This window comes from Musca vetustissima, unplaced genomic scaffold (genome assembly GCF_032173495.1).
Source record: "Musca vetustissima isolate MV318-11 ecotype Yass unplaced genomic scaffold, APGP_CSIRO_Mvet_v1 utg488, whole genome shotgun sequence".
Classification (NCBI taxonomy): domain Eukaryota; kingdom Metazoa; phylum Arthropoda; class Insecta; order Diptera; family Muscidae; genus Musca; species Musca vetustissima.
The window spans coordinates 87,315-107,762 of NW_026877441.1; the positions used below are offsets into that span (position 1 = coordinate 87,315).

The window sequence follows — 20,448 nt, forward strand, 5'->3', positions numbered from 1 at the left end:
ACGACAGAAAAACACAAAGGCGACGACGGTTGATGTTTGGGCTGGTGTGGTGGATTCTTTTATGTTTGTGTTAGTGAGATATTGTATATTTTTGTTAAGAAAGATATTGGGATTTTTCCAATGAAACTTGCATAATTTCCCCTTAAGAAAATGTATTTTCTTCCACCGATCACCAAAATTTATTGTATAGAGCAGCAAAATATCAAATGATATTGCGTATTTTTTCAATAGATCGTGGTTTTAATATTTTATCAAAATTCCCTATTCAGAAATTTTTTTGCTACTGGCGATTGTTTTATACGACTACGAAGTCAATGCCACGTGGCCCTTACGCCGTCTTGTTTTCTCTGTTTCTGAATAAAGCAAACGGCGTTTAATAGGCCTGTCTTCATTATATGATGTCTTCATGAATAGTTTAAAATAAATTACGTTAGAATCGTCATTAATTTTTAGAGCGCGTTTAGACTACTAAATCTACTCGATTGCAAACGTTAATTCCATTCTATTATTGAATGGTAGTTAAAAGCGTGAGCCATCATCAAAGCGGCCATCGCCTTCTAAAATTCGCCGATCAAAAGCATTATGGGTAGTTTGACAGGTTGTCGATGAATTTTTTGTGGTAGTCAATGAGTTCATTGAGGTAGAGTCAATTACCACTACTGCAGGGAAGCCGCACCATAAAAATGTTGTAACTTATTGATCGAGTGGATTTCGTAAATATAAACGTACTTTAAATATATTTTGCATTATAATACAATTATATTTTGGCTTGTTGTGTCAAACATTACATTTGGATATATATATATATATATATATATATATTTCAATTTATTTGATATCCCAGTAGTTCGAATAAGTGGTGATGAACTAGATTTTTTACTAATTACCTGTACCACTAGTTACCACTTCATGCCCTAGACTGGTGAATTTAACATGGGTATGTCATTAGGGAAGTCAATTCATTACCCTTTGCATTACCAGTAACTACTGAATTGGTATGATGTGCGTAGACAACTTTTTCAATTGACAAAAAATCCAACTGTCTATTTTGTGTTCCTTTTTGGAGTATGAAGTAACTAGATCACCAAGTAACTAGCTATATAACTATATAATAGCAGACAATTGATATTTTTTGAACAACTGGGATAGTATTCAAAATAATACACAAAATATGTATTTTGATTTGATGGAACAAGCCACCTTGAGAAAAAATTGGTAGCTGTGCCCTACCTTGTAATAATTATACCATGGCTGTGCCCTACCTTGTAATAATTATACCATGGGTCATGGTACAATTATAAAAGGTAACAGCAAATCCCAGCTGATTTGATTCCAACGTAATACCAGTGTCAATATGAATTTGACAAATTATGTTTTTAAAAATCACCCAACAGGAAAATTGGGAACGTATACAATTTGAAATTGTTCTTTATTAAATGTGCTCTTGTATTCAATTTACTCAATCTCCCTGCTGGGAAAGTTTGATGAAGCAAATCTTTCTTCAAAGAACTTACAACAACAAATTTCCATGTGGTTGTTGTATCGTTTTTTGTACAACAACACTTGCTGTTACCTTCTATTATTATACCATGACCATGGGTGTATTATCATTCTTGACAAAGTATGGCCTACCTTGCTTAAAGTTACCATTGGTCTGTTCCCGCACTGCAAGAATTTACTCGATTTTACTATATTCTTCGATATCATAAAGGAAAATTCGTTATCTTAGTAAAAAGTAGTAGATTCTTGCAGTATAACATTGTCTTTATTTGTAATTTGTACAAATTATTACAAAATGTTGTTCGTTTACCCTAAAGCCCAGTAAAAGAGAGAATTGAGAGAGCAGATTTAACAGTTGTTTTACTGAGTTACATTACCTTTCATTATTTTCACTTTTTTCCCCTTTTACTAACTTTACTATTGAAAAAAAGTATGTACACTGAATAAATGTATGTTCCAGATACTGCATGAATATAATAATTTTTGGTCTGTTCCCGTACTGCAAGAATCTACGAGATTTTACTATTTTCTTCGATATCATAAAGGAAAATTTGTTATCGTAGTAAAAAGTAGTAGATTCTTGCAGTACGGGAACAGGCCATTTAATAACAATTGTTCATTTATGGTATCGAAAAAATAGTAAAAATTAGTAGATATCTGCATTACAGGAGCATACCAATAGTCTTGTGTTTCATACTTTATATTTGATTATACAAAGAAGCCCTGGCGGGAATAAAAATCGTAGTGGCAAAATTTTTTAATGTGTCATAATAGGACCAGGTAACTAGACTCAATTCAGTTCAATATGCAATTTACATGTTTTGCAATCGGCATGTTTTTATTATTTTTGACAGAGGAAGTTGATTTTTCATTATTCACCTCAAGTTGTCCTACCTTGAATTATTGTACCCTGCACAATAATGGCTAAGGAATAAATAATTTCATGTAACAATGCTCTATTCAGCACTTTTTTTAACGAGTGATTTGTGCATTCTCTAAATATGTTTGGGTATAATCGAAACCTCTCAAAAATATTCACTAAACCAAATACAATTTAAATAGGGGTTTTGTATAATTAATTTTTGTGTTTTATTAAATAAAAACATTACATAACACGTTTATTTATTAATTTTTATAAGTGAAAATAGTAAATTTTAAATATTTCAAACTAATTATTGGGTAAATATATATATATATATATTTATGTATTTGGAGATGTGTGGGTATATACAGATGTATATAGGTAAAAAAATGTTTAAATGCATTTACAAAAGATATCTTAAACAATAAAATAAAAAATTACCTGTAAATAAAATCTTCTTCTTGCTTCCAAAAAAACATAAATAATTTTGTGTTAGGAAATATGTTAACAAACACTTCATTAAATTTAGAATTTGTTTTTTGTTTAGTTTACAAACATTTAAGATTTTGTTTCAAAACCTTTTGGCAACCAAATGGATATTTTTTCTTATTATTTTAAAGATTTAATTTTTCTTTTTGGACAAGATAATGTTTCGTTGTTTTTAACAAAAGTAGATCGATAAGAAATGGAAAAGAGCTTAAAGTCGGATTTAAGTTTATGGGTTTATGTTTTTATGTTAATATGTGTGTGTTGCAATTTTACACGTATACTTAGAGATTTATGTTTATTTATGTGTTTCTTTTTTCTTCTGTAATACAGTGACTTTTTTGTTAACTTGTTATATTTTTTGTATTACAATTAAATTTCAGCTGATATTTATCACTGTGTGAGAACATTACTTATTTTCTTTTATTGGGAATAGAATTTATTACTTAATGTGATTCTATACTATTAATTTAAATTAAATATATTCATCTCATGGGTTGAATGAAATTTATTATTGTAGTATATTCTCTCTTTTTGTCGGGGGAAAAGTCCAGTATTATCCAGTATTATTAAATGCAAAAAATTGAATTAGTCTTTAAAGGTTTACTTTTCAAATGTTAAACCGTTTTTTAATGGGAAACTTTTTACTTCTATTTTCCAGAAAGCTGCCAAGATAATAGTTTTTTATTATGTTAACTTACCGTTTAATATAATAAAATATAGAAAAAATTCTGCAACTAATTATAATTTTACCATGAAGAAATTTGATAATTGCGAATATAGAACTTCGAGTAATCTACATATGTACTAAGTAACCAGTGTATCAAACATTGACCTAAATGAGCATTCAGATATTAAAATAACCATTGTTAAAAATCCCAAAATAGTTGAACATTTTCTCCTAGACTTTTCAAAAAATAAACCAAAATTTGCACCTAACCCTAACATGAATGGAAATGTGGACATGGTCACGTCCCGTACCAGAATTTATGTATGTGCATGGAAAATTATAATCTAAACACACACAAAAACATACATACATGTATATACATTTCTATATAATTTTTTATGGATCACAAACCAACGAAAAATGCAAATGAATGAAAAAAAACCATTTTATAAATCATCATCCGCAATACCTTCGAATGCCTCATTTTGCACTGAATCATCACGTGCCAAAATCGAATTACGAAAGAAGACAGCACCATAGGAATGTTGCTTTGATATTCTAGGATTTTGTTTGCTTAAAATTCGTTGAGCTAAAAATTTAATTGGCGCCTCAGTTGCAGTAGTTCTTGTATCACATGGTGAAGGGCTAGACTGCTCCTCCGTCCGACCCATTAACTGATCATTATACGATTGCACATAACTACTGGAATTACCTTGGGGCGGAGTGGTAGTATTGGATGTAAAGGAAGACGAACACGATGATGAGGATGTTGGTGTGGGATAGGTAAACGACGATGTAGACGATGATGATGAGCAAGTTGTTTGCATTGAATTGCTGCCTGTGGGCGTTGCAGCCGGTTCTTTGTTATTATCCTTATAATTGAGCAATTCATTGACCATTTCCTGTAAACAAACAGACATCAGCATAGCCTGTGGACTACTGATGGTTATCCATCGTAGATTTTGTTTCGACATTAAATATTCAAATGACAACTGCAAATTGGAGGTTTTCTCTTTACTTTCCGTTTGCTGGCTATTGTGCAACGCCGTAACGCGCCACACTCGCATACGCGTGACCCGAAATTTCGTCTCCAATATTTTGTCCTGTTGCATAGTTCGCATACTCAATTCTTTGTTACCTATTGCTATTAAGGCCGTTGTTTCCGGTTCCGGATAGTCCACAACTGAAGCCTGGAACTGCAGACAACCATATAATGGCAATTGCCGTGCCATATCAATATATTCTTTGTGCATACCGTATTCTTGTAGGGATTTCAATTTCTTTAACACCTCTGCCGACGCTATTATCCACTCACGTTCAACCTCCGAAACAGTCTGCATAAAAAGTAGATTACAGGCAATAGGATTTTTCATTAGCACCAGATCATAGGCGGGATTCCAATAGCTTTTACGTATTTGAATTTGGCACGGTTGGTTGTAAAGTCGTGACACAAAAGGCGACTCAAAGTCCATTAGTTTTCGCAACAACACCAACGAGTCTTTGCTCTCACGACGCACCAGAAACAAACAAAGGTATGGCATCATATCGGCAGGCAGTTGTACACTCGTCAATGCCTTTCGCAATAGCGCTGTTGCATTGTCCGACACATAGCTGTCCACCTTTAGCTGATAACCATTTGGTAGTATGACTTCAAGACATGTACAGCGCATATACTCCTCAACTCTGGTCGAGGATGAGTCACCATCCTCTGTGCCATAACCGAAATACTCTTCGAATATACCATCGGAGAGAGCCGTTTCCAGTTGGGCGTTCAAAAAGAATTGTTGAAAGATCGGAAGCTTTGAGACACGTGCATCTTGACCCAGCAATTGCAAATAGTGTTCCAAGGCCTGACGTCGGCTTTCGACTTGCGAATTTGTCAACGGTAAAAACTTCTTGGGTGGAAATTCTGGCATAACATGGCCAATGGGCAAAAGTTGTCTTCGCAACTGTTCGTTGAGGGCATGTAGCTGTTTGTAACGTAGGCAGGCGTGAAAAGTTCCATTTATATAGATGTTATAACTTGTGTAGGTAGTACCAGTTGTTTCGGAATACAATTCCTGTGTATCAGGAATAGAGAAATGCATTGCTATCACAAATACAATATGGATTTTTAGATATCCAATTTCAAGTGTATATAAATAATTGCAGAATATTTATTTCAACGCACATATTTTGTTCTATACAATCGATACGCTTCTAATTCAATTAAGAGACTTTAATATTATGGCTTTATACGATTTGCAACACAGCAAATTGTGTAGCTCTAACTAGATATTAACTTTAACTCTGTACAAAATTTACGTGGGCTACTCTTCACTATTAAATTAGTCATTTACTTTATTTCTTTATTTACTTTAATTGTTTTTGCGTTCTTTCTGCTTAGGGATATGTACGTCGATAGACGGCTAATCGGCTGATTGATAAATGTAGTCGGTTTGTGGAACGTAACCGATTTATTGGCTACAGTCGATATTGCGACAATTGCTAGAGCTTAAACGGTGTTTACATAGGCGACTATATATGCATCAAAACAAAGACCTTTGTTTTTGTCCCGATCATCTGTCAACTTTTTCCTTATAATATTTTACATGGTTGGCAACACTTTGGCAGTTAAACGAGACATCAGCTGCGCTAAATGAACTACCTATTTATCTAGCAATTTCAAATTGTTTGAGAAATAAATTCCATAAAATTGTATGCATGTCGATTGGCATATTTTTAAAAAATAAAATTTGATGCATATTGTTCTTTAGCTAATATCTACAGATGCTACATCCTACATTTATAGATTATAGAGGCTGGGAAGTTTAAACTATTAAACATTTAATGTCGGAATAAATGAATGAAGGAATGTCAGATTTTCTTTTCAAAATCGATTTGGGGATATGATTTAAATATTGAATCATTCAAATCACACATTTATTCTTACAAATGTTGTAAAATTTATCTTCAAAAAATTGATTTTCGAATATATTTTGTTATATTTATCAAAACATTACACACACAGTCACACATTTTGTATATGACTTTGGCATAAGAAGCAACAGTATGAAAATTGCTGGAATAGAAATTGAAAAAAAAAATGCTCTTAACGACAATTTTCTGGCAATTCGTTTTGTGTATTTTGTTTGTAGTGTCAGTAATTTGAAATACCAATCAAGAATATTGTCAAAAAATATATAGTCCTGATTTATATTAGGCGAGTTTATCTGCGGCAATTTATATCGTTCTTTTTTGAACTTGCTTCATGCGTCTATACAAGGCAATTCTGAATTGAATATTTTTTCTGAAATGACACTACAAACAAAATACACAAAACGAATTGCCAGAAAATTGTCGGTACGAGCATTTTTTTCCATTTCTATTCCCCTTGCCCCTCTCTCCATCAAACAAAGACTTGCCGCAAGTAAACTCGCCTAATCTAAATTTAGACATATTTTTGAAACCGAATTGCCTTGTATAGACGCATGAAGCAAGTTCAAAAGAGAACGATAATAATTGCTGCAAGTAAACTCGCCTAATCTAAATCAGGACTTACTACAACAAAACAACTTTTTTGTAACATTATATGTCAAAATTTGTAAACAAGGCAACAAGGTAGATATACAAGGTAGCCGCATCGGCGAATTTCTACAACAAACATCGGTTGTTGTATTTTGATATGTCAAAAATATTCTTGTAGAAAATGTTAATAAAAGTATTATAATTCGGAGATTTTCATTTATAATTTTGTTTTTAATTTTTTGGTTCAACATTACAACAACATTTTTGACATTTATTTGTCCAACAGCTGGGCCGATGCGGCTACCTTATTAAATATTCCTTGGTTTGAAGCATGGCACAATGAATAGGTAGTCCATTTGGCGCAGCTGATGTCTTGATTAAATGTCAAATTGGATAATTTTTACTTGAATTCGATGTGCAGTGTTGCCAACCATTTGAAATATTATATGGAAAAATTTGACAGATAATCGAGACAAAAACAAAGGTTTTTGTTGGTATACATCACCTTATTATTGCATCATGGTTTGAAGCAAGGTTTATTCATAAGGTTAACAATGAGGCGAATTCCAAGTCTTCATTGACTGTCAAATTTATTGTTTGAAGAATAAATAAACAAAAAATATTTTATTCGAACCAAAATATACGTGCACATCACTATCATTACGTTTTATTCATGGTTACCTACCTTGTATATCTACCTTGGTTTTATTGTAATATATTTTGAGTTTTTATCCTGTTCTGGTTCATATTTCGCGATTAAAAAGTTGACAGCAAGAGAAGACTAAGGCATGAATTCGCGTGCTTGTTAACCTTATGAATAAGCCTTGAACCAATCAGAACAAAACTTTTTTATGCCCTATACCTCTATGTGTTGCCTCAAGAGTGTGTAGCTGCACGATATATTGATTCTAGATCCTTTTCGTATATGGTTTATCATCTCTCAACTAGCAGAATCGTTCTAGTCATGTGTGTCCGTCTGTCCATCATAATTCAAAACAAAACAAATTTTCTGTGTCTGCATCTTTCAATAATTTCCATTGTTGAATTCTGGAGATTTTACATGTAGATTCGGTTCTTGCCTAAGTCCGCTTTTCCACAGGCAGATTTTTATTTGGCAAATTTTTTGTTTTCTCTTTTGAAATTTTCGCTTGCTTTTCCATTAGCAAATTTTTCTTTGCCAAATTTGCGAATCAAAATACAAAAGAAAGAAAAAAAAACGTCAAAAGTGTTTGCATTTGAAAGTTTTTTTAAATATTTTATTTATTTTTTATATATTTTATTATATAAATTGCAAAAATTAAAAATTAAATTTCACTTGCACAAATTAAAGCAACAGGTTTGTAAACAAAAGCCGGCTATGTGTCAATAAAGCGAATAGGTTCAAAAGGAAATGTCAACAAAATTGTTTTCAACGTATATTTAATAAAAAGGTCAAAAAAATGTCAAAAAATTAAAAAACAAAATTGTTTTCAACGAACGTAAAAAAAGAGCAAAATAGCGATGTTTGTTGTAGAAAGAATTTGCGTGTACGGCAAATTCTGAACAGGCAAATTTTGTTTTTCTTCCTCGCACCCCTCTCGCCTACAAACTCAGTATTTGCCAAATAAAAATTTGCCTGTGGAAAAGCAGACTAAGACGACTTCTATAGGTTTTGGTAGTGATTGGTTCATATTTACAGACCACAATTATGACCCGAAAACCAGAAATTATACCCAGAAGGGGGTCAGGCAAGCGAATAAGAAGGATGTTTTCATGATGATCGGTCAATATTTAGCGACCAAAATTTTGTTTTAAAAATCTCAAATACAAATACATACTCAAAAAGAAAATATTTTTTATGTATTATTAATTAAAATTTACAACAATTAGTTTTGACCATTTAATGTTACAAACAACTGGGTCGATGCGACTACATAATTCATCTACCTTGATGTTACCGAAATACATCGAGCGTACAAAATTTCAAGTTGAACAATTTCAACTTTCACAGAACGTGTTTTTTATTTTTTCTTTTATTGAAAATAAAAACAAATCATTTAGAAAATATGACATTTCGAATGTGAACATAAAATATTTGGATTAATTTAATAAAATTTCAATTTTGTTTTGCGTTTTGTATTATTCGCTTGAAGATATAGATTCGACGTATTTGGGTCATACGGCCGTACACAACATTTTGTAAAAGTGGGAAAGTTGAATTTTTCTGTACGCCCCGTCGGATTATAGGTAACGCTGTAACAACGTTAGTCTCAATTTAGATTGGGCGAGTTTACTTGCGGCAAGTCTTTGTTTGCAGGAGAGGGGCAAGGGGAATAGAAATTGAAAAAGATTGCCCGTACCTACAATTTTCTGGCAATTCGTTTTGTTTGTAGTGTCAGTAATTTGAAATACCAATCCAGAACATTGTCACAAAATGTAAAAAAAATATATATTTTTGAAACCGAATTGCCTTGTATAGAGGCATGAATCAAGTTCAAAAGAGAACGATAATAATTGTCGCAAGTAAACTCGCCTAATCTAAATCATTACTTACAAAAGATAAAATTTTTCTTTCTACTTTATATACTTCCAGTTCATTTTAATATTATTATTTTTGTAATTTAATTTTTTATTGCATTTCTTCATTGTTATTTTTTTTTTCTTTTTTACAAATTATAATTGCTCGCCTAGCATATTTACCCTATAGTATAAAAGTGAAATATACTTAATCATTAAGTAATTTTAACACTAACACTAAAATACATATATTATGTATTTAGATTTCGGCAAAGAAGCTATTACTTAAATCACAATCATCCTCAGCCTCTAGTTCTTCAGAGAATTCATTGAAAAATTTACCATTTGTATTGGAATTCCATGATGATGTAGTGTCCTCAATGACATTGGTCTCTTTAATTTCAGGCTGGAAATGATCATATGTACAATTGGTATACGGCGGATAGGTTCTTTCTATGATTTGTTGCGTATTAGGTTTTATATTGTAATTTTTTTCGAAAAAATTGAAAATATCCTCCTTTGTAGTAAAGGAATTAAATTCCAAACGTTCTTTGCGTTTCAAGTGTGCACCCCACATAAATGTTAGGTGATGATGGAAAGTTAGAAAGTGCAGATTATCACCTGCCTGTAAGTACATTCGAAAATTGTTATTGGAAGTTTTATGAAATTACAAATATATTAAGAAAACATACCTCTACGGCAATATCTAACCAATCCTGAACACATTCTATCGGTGTAATTTCAGCATTTTTATATTTGGTGTTAAAAAGAGCAGGATTTGATAATAAACCCCGTGCAACCATAATACCATCAGCTCCAGTCTGCTTGTGCAGTTCACATGCATCGTCCCATGTCTTCACACTTCCATTTGCAATTAGGGGAATATTTAGAGCATCTTTTATATCTCGTATTGCTTCGACATTTAAGGGTTCTGAGGTTTTCTGCCACATTGTCCTTCCATGCAAGCTTAAAAATGTAGCACCGCACATTTCCAATTGCCGGGCAAATTCCACAGTTGTTTTACTCGACGCGTGCTGCAATAGTCGTATCTTTACGGAAACACTTAATTTTTCGCTGAGCGACCGACGAGTTGTGCTAATAATATCCTTTACTAACTCTGGGTTTTTCAACAGACCACAACCGTATCCCTTTGCTATGGCCCATGACTGGGGGCAACCACAGTTTAGGTCAACACCTTCGAAAATAAGCGTGTTAACAAAGATTAATAATTGATCTAAAGTTATAAAGTTATATATTCCTATTACCATCAACATATGGATATACTAGTTGAGCAGAGTTTACGAACTCATTGGCATCCTTGGCGGCAAATTGTGCTATCACCGGCACATCATCTTCTGCTGTTGTGAATTCATTTTGTCTGGCCTTCTCACTTCTTGTGAACGAATCTGCTATAATCATGGGTGTAAATCGTAATTGTACCTAAATTTACATTTGAACAAAATATCAAGAACCTCATATTTTGGTTATTTATAAAAACAAGTGTAATACTCACCCCATGCTTTCTCAACAATCGCCGGAATTCCAATTTACTATATCTGACCATTGGTGCTGCCACACGCAGGAAACCATCTGCAGACTTTCCTTCTTTGAATACTTCCAAGATGTCACAATGTTCACGAAATGGATGCATATTTATTTCAATTAATTTTATTTGTTTATAACGATGAATAAAATGTTTTCTTTTATCACTTGTCGCACATTATTTTTTGTAAACAGGCGAATTGCATGACATCGAATTGTTTATATTTTATACGGCGAATTCAAATGACAAAATATATTAGCTCTGTTCCACCACTGTTTATCGGCCATTTAGGCAGAAAATTCCCCAATCTGCCAATTTTTTGGTTTACGTTTTCACACGATTAAGTCAAAATTTAAAGAATTTTGATAGGTCGGGTGAAATCACCGGGTCTCGAACGACCATGAATAAAATGTTTTATTTTATTTCACTTGTCCACCCGACCTATCATTGTCAATTCGTGAAAAACGTAAATAAAAAAAAATGACAATTTGAGGGATTTTTTTTTTTGAGGGATGACCGATAATATTCGCTTTTACACGATATGTTTATTGGGCCCATGATATATGTTGCGTTCCCTTAACTTTTAATTGTAAAAGAGAAAATGTCAAAATCGCTCTCCGAGTTCAAAATAAAATGAAAAGCTGTGGAACAAGGTTTATAAATAAAGTTAACCGGTAAGGCCAGCTGTAGTCTTCATTGACTGTCAAAATTTATTGTTTGAAGAATAAATAAACAAAAAATATAAACCAAAATATACATTTTCAATTATATAATTACGTTTTTTAAAGTTATTTTGAGTTTTTATCCTGTTCTGGTTGAAATTTCGCAATTAAAAAGAGATGAATTAAAAAAAGGTTCTTGCCCCAAAAAAAATCGCATTTAATTTCAATACTTTTTTGTTTTGTTCATTATCTGTTATACTCCATGATATACGAAAAATCATTCTATATTCGCGTTTATCGTTTTTGGAATTATTTGCCTAATTAGCTTAAACGGAGTAAAAAGTAGTAGATTCTTGCAGTACGGGAACAGACCAAATATCACTACAATGCCATGGTACAATTATAAAAGGTAACAGCAAATCCCAGCTGATTTGATTCCAACGTAATACTAGTGTCAATATGAATTTGACAAATTATGTTTTTAAAAATCACCCAACAGGAAAATTGGGAACGCATACCATTTGAAATTGTTCTTTATTAATGTGCTCCCGTATTCAATTTACTCAATCTGCCTGCTGGGAAAGTTTGAGGAAGCAAATCTTTCTTGAAGGAATAACTCGCTATTCCCAGCATTTTCATACGTGTTACACATATATGGCAATGGCTCAATTGAAGGAAAGATGTGGAAGCGATAGAAATACAAATTTGATCGATTTTCACTCATGTTTTTCAATTTTTATTTTGAGGATTCGAAAATATTTCATTTTCAAAATAAAAATAATTTGATGATAATTTGTTTGTTTGTTTACATTTTTCTGTCAAATGAGTTGACACTAGTAGAACTTACAACAACAAATTCCCATGTGGTTGTTGTATCGTTTTTTGTACAACAACACTTGTTGTTACCTTTTATTATTATACCATGCTACAATGCATTACTAATTGCAAAGACATAGAAACTGTAAAGACTCGACCAAGGTAGATATACAAGGTAGCCGCATCGGCGAATTTCTACAACAAACATCGGTTGTTATATTTTGATATGTCAAAAATATATTGCCAAAACAAACAGATTGACAAGATTTTTTTACACAAATTCTTGTAGAAAATGTTAATAAAAGCATTGCCAAAAAATCTATTCGAAATTCGGAGATTTTCATTTATAATTTTGTTTTTTAATTTTTTGGTTCAACATTACAACAACATTTTTGACATTTATTTGTCCAACAGCTGGGCCGATGCGGCTACCTTATTAAATATACCTTGGACTCGACAAAATGCATTTTGGCAAAATAGTTTATGAAAAAATATCCAGGGTTTAACAGAGGCACGTTAAGAATAAAACTGCCAATACGCGATAGTGTGTGTTAAAAATGTAAATAAAATCAGAGGCCTGCACTCAAAATATATATTTTCATTTTATAAGCTTAAGATATAGCACTAAAAACGTTTAATACTGTTCTATCTGTTGTTATGATATCGTAACAACAGAGGAAAAACCATCTGTTGGAAATTGCTTACGTATCGATTGTCGTATCTTTATACTTTTATGTCTTTGCTATAGGGCTATCAAAGACAGAAACCGTAAAGACTCGACAAAATGCATTTTTGACAAAATAGTTTATGAAAAAATATCCAGGGGGAATCAGGCATAACAGAGGTATGTTAAGAATAAAACAGCCAATACGCGATAATGTGTGTATAAAATGTAAATAAAATCAGAGGTCTGCACTCAATATACAGTAAAAACTCGCTAATCCGGATAATTGATTGCAGACCCCAATCCGGATTACCGAGATTTCCGGATTATCGAGTTTTATTAATTGGTTTAAATTTATATTAATTTGGTGACAATTTAATTATTTTTATGTTTTCATTAAAAATGAAAATTATTTTTCAAAAATATGTACGTTGAATATAATAGGTACCATTTTCAATTAAATTTGCAACGATTTTTTTTATTAAAATAAAAAGTAACGTATCTTTACAATCCGGATTTTTTGAGTCAAATAGGTCAATCAATCCGGATTATAGGATACGCAATGGGTTGTGAAATGCAGTCCGGATTACCGAATAATCCGGATTGTCGAGGTCCGGATTATCAAGTTTATACTGTATATATATTTTCATTTTATAAGCTTAAGATATAGCATTAAAAACGTTTAATATTGTTCTCTCTGTTGTTATGATATCGTAACAACAGAGGAAAAGCCATCTGTTGGAAATTGTTTACGTATCGATTGTCCTATCTTTATTGTCTTTATACTTGTATGTCTTTATTCCTATGTATTGATATTTAATAAATGAAAAACAAAATATTACTGGAATTGTCAATTGTATGGGAAATGGACCAAAATTGTGCCGCTTTTAGAAAATAAAATCCTGCAACATAAAATGCAACATTTTATTAGTACATTAACTTCTGTTGATAACAGTCCATGTCTACAGTTACGCATTCTGTTTATGCTTCATTCTGCTTATGGCTTACATGATCCATTTTATTCGTATATTAACATACTTCTGTTAATAACATGACATACATTTTATACTCTCTGTGAAACATTCAAATAGTACCCGGTACCACACTGGCACATTTTATTTTTGCACACAAGTTATCCAATGTTTAGATCCCTACTACTAAACCGGTACGCCGTTAAGTTTTTTTGCAGACTTTGTTGTTGATTCGTATTTAACGAAGGTTTCAAGCCATTCAGACGACGCGCGTTCCTACGGTCGAAGTGCGGTAAATAAATTTCTGCAAATTTTTATTGTTTGCTTTGAACAAAGTATTTTGTAATTGATTTTCCAGTAGAAAAAAGTGTAGAATTGAGATCCGATATAATAAATATAGATATTTATTAGGGCGCCGCGTCTTTAACGTCTTATTTCTCTTTGCAAAATCTATTGGCTGTAATGGTGGTGTACAGTTGAATGCAATAGCGTGGTATGTATATACGAATAAGTTATTGTCGCCTGAGAACTTAATATAGCGAAAACTTAAATGGAAAAAGAACTTAGACAAATGTTGTCTGCCGCTGCAATTGTCTGCATTGTGTTGGGAATATTCACAATTTTAATTGTGTAATTTTTAATTGTATTTATCAAAAATGGCGCCTTCGTCGTCGTATTACATTTCTTTGAATTTTGTAAGGTAAAATTGGCATTATTTCGGTGAATCGCTAATGATTTATCTGATTTTTCATAGTTTTTAACATAATTGCATAGTTCTTTATGTACAGACACACACAAGCACACATCATATGGCGGCTGCTATATTTGCTGCCTGCTTGCCGTGTGTTGTGTTTGAGCGTGTTGCTTTGTTTGGTTTTTCGTTTTGTCGGCATTTCTATGCTCTTGTTTTGTTATTTTTGCGTTTGTGCATTTGTTTGTATATACAACACATACGCACACAGATACAAAATGCGGATACAGTTTTCCCGCTCACTTTGTAGCTGCACGGGAATTTGTATTTCTGCTCGCTCTTCGTTGAGAATCTCTCTCGCTCTTTCTCATTTGATAGTTTTGATGTGTGTGTGTGTGTGCAATTCACACAGGAATCCTCAAGCTGTACATAAAGGACGCCTTCTGTGTTTTAAGCTAGCTTTGATCCTTTCAAACTACAACAGCAGCTGCAATATTTGTAATTCCGTTCGGCTTGTTTTAGTTATTGCTGGTGTCCGCTGTCGAAAGGTTGTGTTCTTGCAGATCCGTTACAAGTTGTAATTTAATTAAAAAGTTTGTTTTCTGTTTCTTTTTAGGATGCGTTAAAAATATCCACAGGATATAGATACAAGGAAGGAAGATTAATTGCACAGCGACATTAAAATTAAATTGTAACATTATTTTAGTAAAAACATTTGTGCATCTCCTCCTACCCGGGAAACGTAGGTAGGGACAATATATCAACTAAGGAGATAACAGTAGAAACAAACAAAATATTTAAATTACTCAACGCATTCCTAGATTTTTTACTGCACTTTCCCCAAACAAACTAAAAATGGAGAATGGAAGCAATGCCTCCGGTAGTGGTGGTGGTATGTCCATCGAAAAGATGTACCAAAAGAAATCACAATTGGAACATATTCTTTTGAGACCCGATACATATATTGGTTCTGTGGAACATACCAAGGAATTGATGTGGGTCTACAACGAAGAGAAAAATCGTATGGTCCAACGAGAGATATCCTTCGTGCCCGGTCTTTATAAGATATTCGATGAAATCTTGGTAAACGCTGCCGACAACAAACAGCGAGACAAATCCATGAGTGCTATTAAAATTGATATTGAAGCCGAAAAGAATACAATCTCGATATGGAACAATGGCCAGGGTATACCGGTAACTATGCACAAGGAGGAAAAGATGTATGTGCCAACTATGATTTTCGGTCATTTACTGACCTCCTCGAATTACAATGACGACGAGAAAAAAGTTACCGGTGGTCGTAATGGTTACGGTGCCAAATTGTGTAATATATTTTCCACCATGTTTACTGTGGAAACCGCTTCGAAACAGTTCAAGCGCTCGTTCAAACAAACCTGGGCAGCGAACATGACCAAAACTACCGATCCTAAGATTAAGGAATTTGCCGGCAGTGATTATACCAAGATTACATTTTGCCCTGATTTGGCCAAATTTAAAATGGACCGCTTAGATGAAGACATTGTTGCCTTGATGTCGAGAAGAGCTTTCGATGTGGCTGCCTCCACCAAGGGTATTGCCGTCTATCTAAATGGCAAAAAGTTGGCCATTAAGAATTTCAAAGATTACATCGATTTGTACATCAAGGGAGAAGATGAATCTGGCCAAGCGGTTAAAATTGTCTACGAACAGTGTGGAGAACGTTGGGAGATAGCCTGTTGTCCATCGGACCGCGGTTTCCAGCAAGTATCTTTTGTAAACTCCATTGCCACAACGAAGGGAGGTCGGCACGTCGATCATGTGGTGGATAACATCATCAAACAACTTTTGGAGGTGTTAAAAAAGAAAAATAAGGGTGGCATCAGCATTAAACCCTTTCAAGTTCGTAATCACATGTGGATATTTGTCAATTGTTTAATTGAGAACCCCACATTCGATTCCCAAACCAAGGAAAACATGACGCTTCAAGCTAAAAGTTTTGGTTCGAAATGTAATATTTCGGAGAAATTCATTGGAAGTGTTTCCAAATCGGGCATTGTCGAGTCCGTATTGTCATGGGCCAAATTCAAAGCTCAGAATGATATTGCCAAAACCGGTGGCAAAAAATCCTCAAAAATAAAGGGCATACCGAAGTTGGAGGATGCAAACGAAGCTGGTACCAAAAACTCGTATATGTGCACACTGATTCTCACCGAGGGTGACTCAGCCAAGTCTTTGGCTGTTTCCGGTCTTGGTGTAATTGGTCGTAATTTTTATGGCGTCTTCCCGTTGCGTGGTAAATTGTTGAACGTTCGTGAAGCCACATTTAAGCAATTGGCGGAAAATGCTGAAATCAATAACTTGTGTAAAATCATTGGTCTACAATACAAAAAGAAATACCTCACCATGGATGACATCAAGACACTGCGTTATGGCAAAGTCATGATAATGACTGATCAGGATCAGGACGGTTCTCACATCAAAGGTCTGCTCATCAACTTCATCCACACGAATTGGCCTGAACTGCTGCGATTGCCATTTTTGGAGGAATTCATCACACCCATTGTAAAGGCTACCAAAAAGAACGAAGAACTCTCATTCTATTCTCTGCCCGAGTTTGAGGAATGGAAAAACGATACACCCAATCACAATACCTACAATATCAAATACTACAAAGGTTTTTATTTTTTGAGAATCCCCCAAAAAACGTTGATTAATTTTTATTTATTTGTTTTTTCTTACCACCTTAGGTTTGGGTACCTCCACATCAAAGGAGGCTAAAGAATATTTCCAAGATATGGAACGTCATCGTATCCTCTTCAAATACGATGGCACCAAGGATGATGACAGTATTGTAATGGCATTCTCCAAGAAACACATTGAGTCGCGTAAAGAATGGCTTACAGCTCACATGGATGAAGTGAAACGACGCAAAACACTGGGTCTGCCGGAACGTTATCTGTACACAAAAGGCACCAAGGCTGTCACATATGCCGATTTCATCAATTTGGAATTAGTATTGTTCTCGAATGCCGATAATGTACGTTCCATACCATGCTTGGTGGATGGTTTCAAGCCTGGCCAACGTAAAGTCATGTTTACTTGCTTCAAACGTAACGACAAACGTGAAGTTAAAGTTGCCCAACTTTCTGGCTCGGTTGCTGAAATGTCTGCCTACCATCACGGTGAGGTATCCCTGCAAATGACCATTGTCAATTTGGCCCAAAACTATGTGGGCTCGAATAACATTAATTTGCTTGAGCCTAGAGGTCAGTTCGGTACTCGTTTAACGGGTGGCAAGGATTGCGCTAGCGCTCGTTATATTTTCACAATTATGTCGCCATTGGCACGTCTCATCTTCCATCCCATGGATGATCCATTATTGGCCTATGAGGTCGATGATGGTCAAAAGATTGAACCTCAGTGGTATATTCCGATTATACCAATGGTGTTGGTAAACGGTGCTGATGGTATTGGTACCGGCTGGTCAACCAAAATCTACAATCACAATCCAAGGGATATCATGAGGAATATTCGACGCATGTTGGCCAATGAGGAACCTCAAGTAATGCATCCATGGTTAGTAGAATAATTGTAATTGTCTATTAGTACGGGTTTTAATCTTAGATTATATAATCTCTTTAATAGGTATAAGAATTTCCGTGGTACCATTGAATACATATCCGATGGCCGTTACATCAGTTCGGGTAATATTCAAATTGTCCAAGGCGACAAGATTGAAATATCTGAATTGCCTGTTGGAACATGGACCCAAACATACAAGGAAAATGTCTTGGAACCATTGGCTAATGGTTCGGAAAAAGTCAAACCCATTATTTCCGATTATCGCGAATATCACACCGATACCACAGTACGTTTTGTAATCACACTGGCTCCCGGAGAATTCGATCGTCTGAATGAAGAACCAGGCGGATTCCATCGTGTATTCAAACTAACCTCTTCTATGTCCACAAATCAAATGCACGCCTTTGACGAAGCTAATTGTTTGAGACGTTATCCCACATCGGTGGACATTTTGAAGTCTTACTATCCCTTGCGTTTGGAATACTATCAAAAGCGTAAAGACTATTTGGTCGGTATGCTGACAGCCCAGGCCGATCGTCTTACTGATCAGGCCCGTTTCATTTTGGAAAAGTGTGAACGAACACTGGTGGTTGAAAATAAAAAACGCAAGGCCATGATTGATGAACTGATTAAGCGCGGCTACCGTCCTGACCCCGTCAAGGAATGGCAAAGACGTATTAATATGCAAGAGGACGAAGAACCCGATGATGAGGAAGAAGGTGAAGACGAAGAAAGTGCATCTACATCAGTGGTAAAGAAGGAGAAGAAGGCGCCAGTAGACCCGGAAAAGGCATTCCAAAAACTTACCGATGTCAAGAAGTTCGATTATCTGTTGGGTATGTCCATGTGGATGTTGACGGAGGAACGTAAAAATGAACTCTTGAAGCAGCGAGATCAGAAGCTTGCCGAACTGGCTGCCCTCAAAGAGAAGACCATACAAATGTTGTGGTTAGATGATCTCGATGAATTAGAAAAGAAACTGGATGAAGTTGAAGAGAAGGAACGTCTCGATGAATTGGGTATTAACAAGAAACAAGCTAAGGCTTTGGCCAAGAATAAGGCAGCCGCAGCAGCAGTAACTAAGAAACGTGGTGGCGATAAGGGTGGAGCCGACGTTTTCCCAGATCCACAGGGTGTGAAGGTCGAATTTAAGGTAACTGAAGAAATATTAAAGAAGGTGGCTGCCGCAGCTGCAGCTACAACCAAAGTCAAGAAGGAAAAGGTAGACAAGAAGGCTGCAAAGGAAGGTGCCGTTAAAGAAGAAGGTGATGAGTTCGATAATCTGGTAGAGGGTGGTGGTGGTGCTGCAAAGGCAACGAAAATTAAAAAAGAACCTGGCACCACAGGTGCCAAAAAAGGACGCAAAAAGAAAGATGATGCAGGCGATGGACTGAAACAGTCCACGTTGAATTTCAAGGGCGGCAAAGGTGTAAGTATAAATACACACGAAAGGTATATGTCAGCGGCATTTTGAGCATTATTAATTTGCAGAGAAAGAAAAAGGCCGGAAGCTCCGATGAGGATGAAGATGACTTAAACTTGTCTGGCAGCGATGTGGAAATGAACGTTGCGGCGGTGGCACCACGTGCCGATCGTCCTGGTCGTCGTGCAGCCACCAACAAAAAGATCAACTATTCTGGTCTATTGGATTCGGAAGAGGAGCAGAGTAGTGACGGTGAAGTGGTTTTCAAAGAAAATGATGCTGTCAAAGAACCCTCCACTGCTGCCGTTACCAAAATATCCGATGCCGAAAATAGTGACTTTGATGATTTCCAACCCGAAGAAGATTCACCGGTTAAAAAGAAAAAGCCTGCAGCAGCAGCCAAACGCCCACGAAAGAAAGCAAATCTATCCAGTCCCGATAGCGATTCAGATAAGAAGGTATGTAGTAATGCTGTTGAAATGCTTTCGAATTTTGAAATTAATATTAACGTTACATTTCAGACAAAGAAGAAGAAAAAGAAACGCTTTGCGGACAGTGAAAGTGATGAAGATGATGATTCAGATTTTGAGGCTTAA

At 34.7% G+C, this 20,448-nt stretch overlaps 3 protein-coding genes across 3 annotated transcripts; 1 reads left to right on the plus strand and 2 right to left on the minus strand.

Moving 5' to 3' along the window:
* Nucleotides 1–3,958: 3,958 nt before the first annotated feature.
* On the minus strand, nt 3,959–5,660 carry LOC133322023 (sorting nexin-17). Its single transcript, XM_061531092.1, has one exon. The coding sequence runs from the start codon at nt 5,603–5,605 to the stop codon at nt 3,965–3,967; it is 1,641 nt and encodes a 546-aa protein (XP_061387076.1). The 5' UTR covers nt 5,606–5,660; the 3' UTR covers nt 3,959–3,964.
* A 4,120-nt stretch (nt 5,661–9,780) lies between these two features.
* On the minus strand, nt 9,781–11,172 carry LOC133322024 (tRNA-dihydrouridine(20a/20b) synthase [NAD(P)+]-like). The gene is made up of 4 exons (XM_061531093.1): nt 11,035–11,172; nt 10,787–10,961; nt 10,214–10,716; nt 9,781–10,146 (listed from the first exon to the last, which is right to left on the minus strand). The coding sequence occupies exons 1-4, from the start codon at nt 11,170–11,172 to the stop codon at nt 9,781–9,783; spliced, it is 1,182 nt and encodes a 393-aa protein (XP_061387077.1).
* Nucleotides 11,173–15,669: 4,497 nt separating this feature from the next.
* LOC133322026 (DNA topoisomerase 2) lies at nt 15,670–20,448 on the plus strand. The gene is made up of 4 exons (XM_061531094.1): nt 15,670–17,521; nt 17,595–18,423; nt 18,493–19,858; nt 19,921–20,448. The coding sequence occupies exons 1-4, from the start codon at nt 15,724–15,726 to the stop codon at nt 20,446–20,448; spliced, it is 4,521 nt and encodes a 1,506-aa protein (XP_061387078.1). The 5' UTR covers nt 15,670–15,723.

Coding starts and splice junctions, on each gene's coding strand:
- LOC133322023 (XM_061531092.1), bottom strand. CDS start 5,605: ATGCATTTCTCTATTCCTGATACACAGGAATTGTATTCCGAAACAACT.
- LOC133322024 (XM_061531093.1), bottom strand. CDS start 11,172: ATGCATCCATTTCGTGAACATTGTGACATCTTGGAAGTATTCAAAGAA. Junction 10,962..11,034: donor GATTGTTGAGAAAGCATGGG/GTGAGTATTACA, acceptor ATGTAAATTTAG/GTACAATTACGATTTACACC. Junction 10,717..10,786: donor AGTATATCCATATGTTGATG/GTAATAGGAATA, acceptor TTATTTTCGAAG/GTGTTGACCTAAACTGTGGT.
- LOC133322026 (XM_061531094.1), top strand. CDS start 15,724: ATGGAGAATGGAAGCAATGCCTCCGGTAGTGGTGGTGGTATGTCCATC. Junction 17,522..17,594: donor CAATATCAAATACTACAAAG/GTTTTTATTTTT, acceptor TTACCACCTTAG/GTTTGGGTACCTCCACATCA. Junction 18,424..18,492: donor CCTCAAGTAATGCATCCATG/GTTAGTAGAATA, acceptor TCTCTTTAATAG/GTATAAGAATTTCCGTGGTA.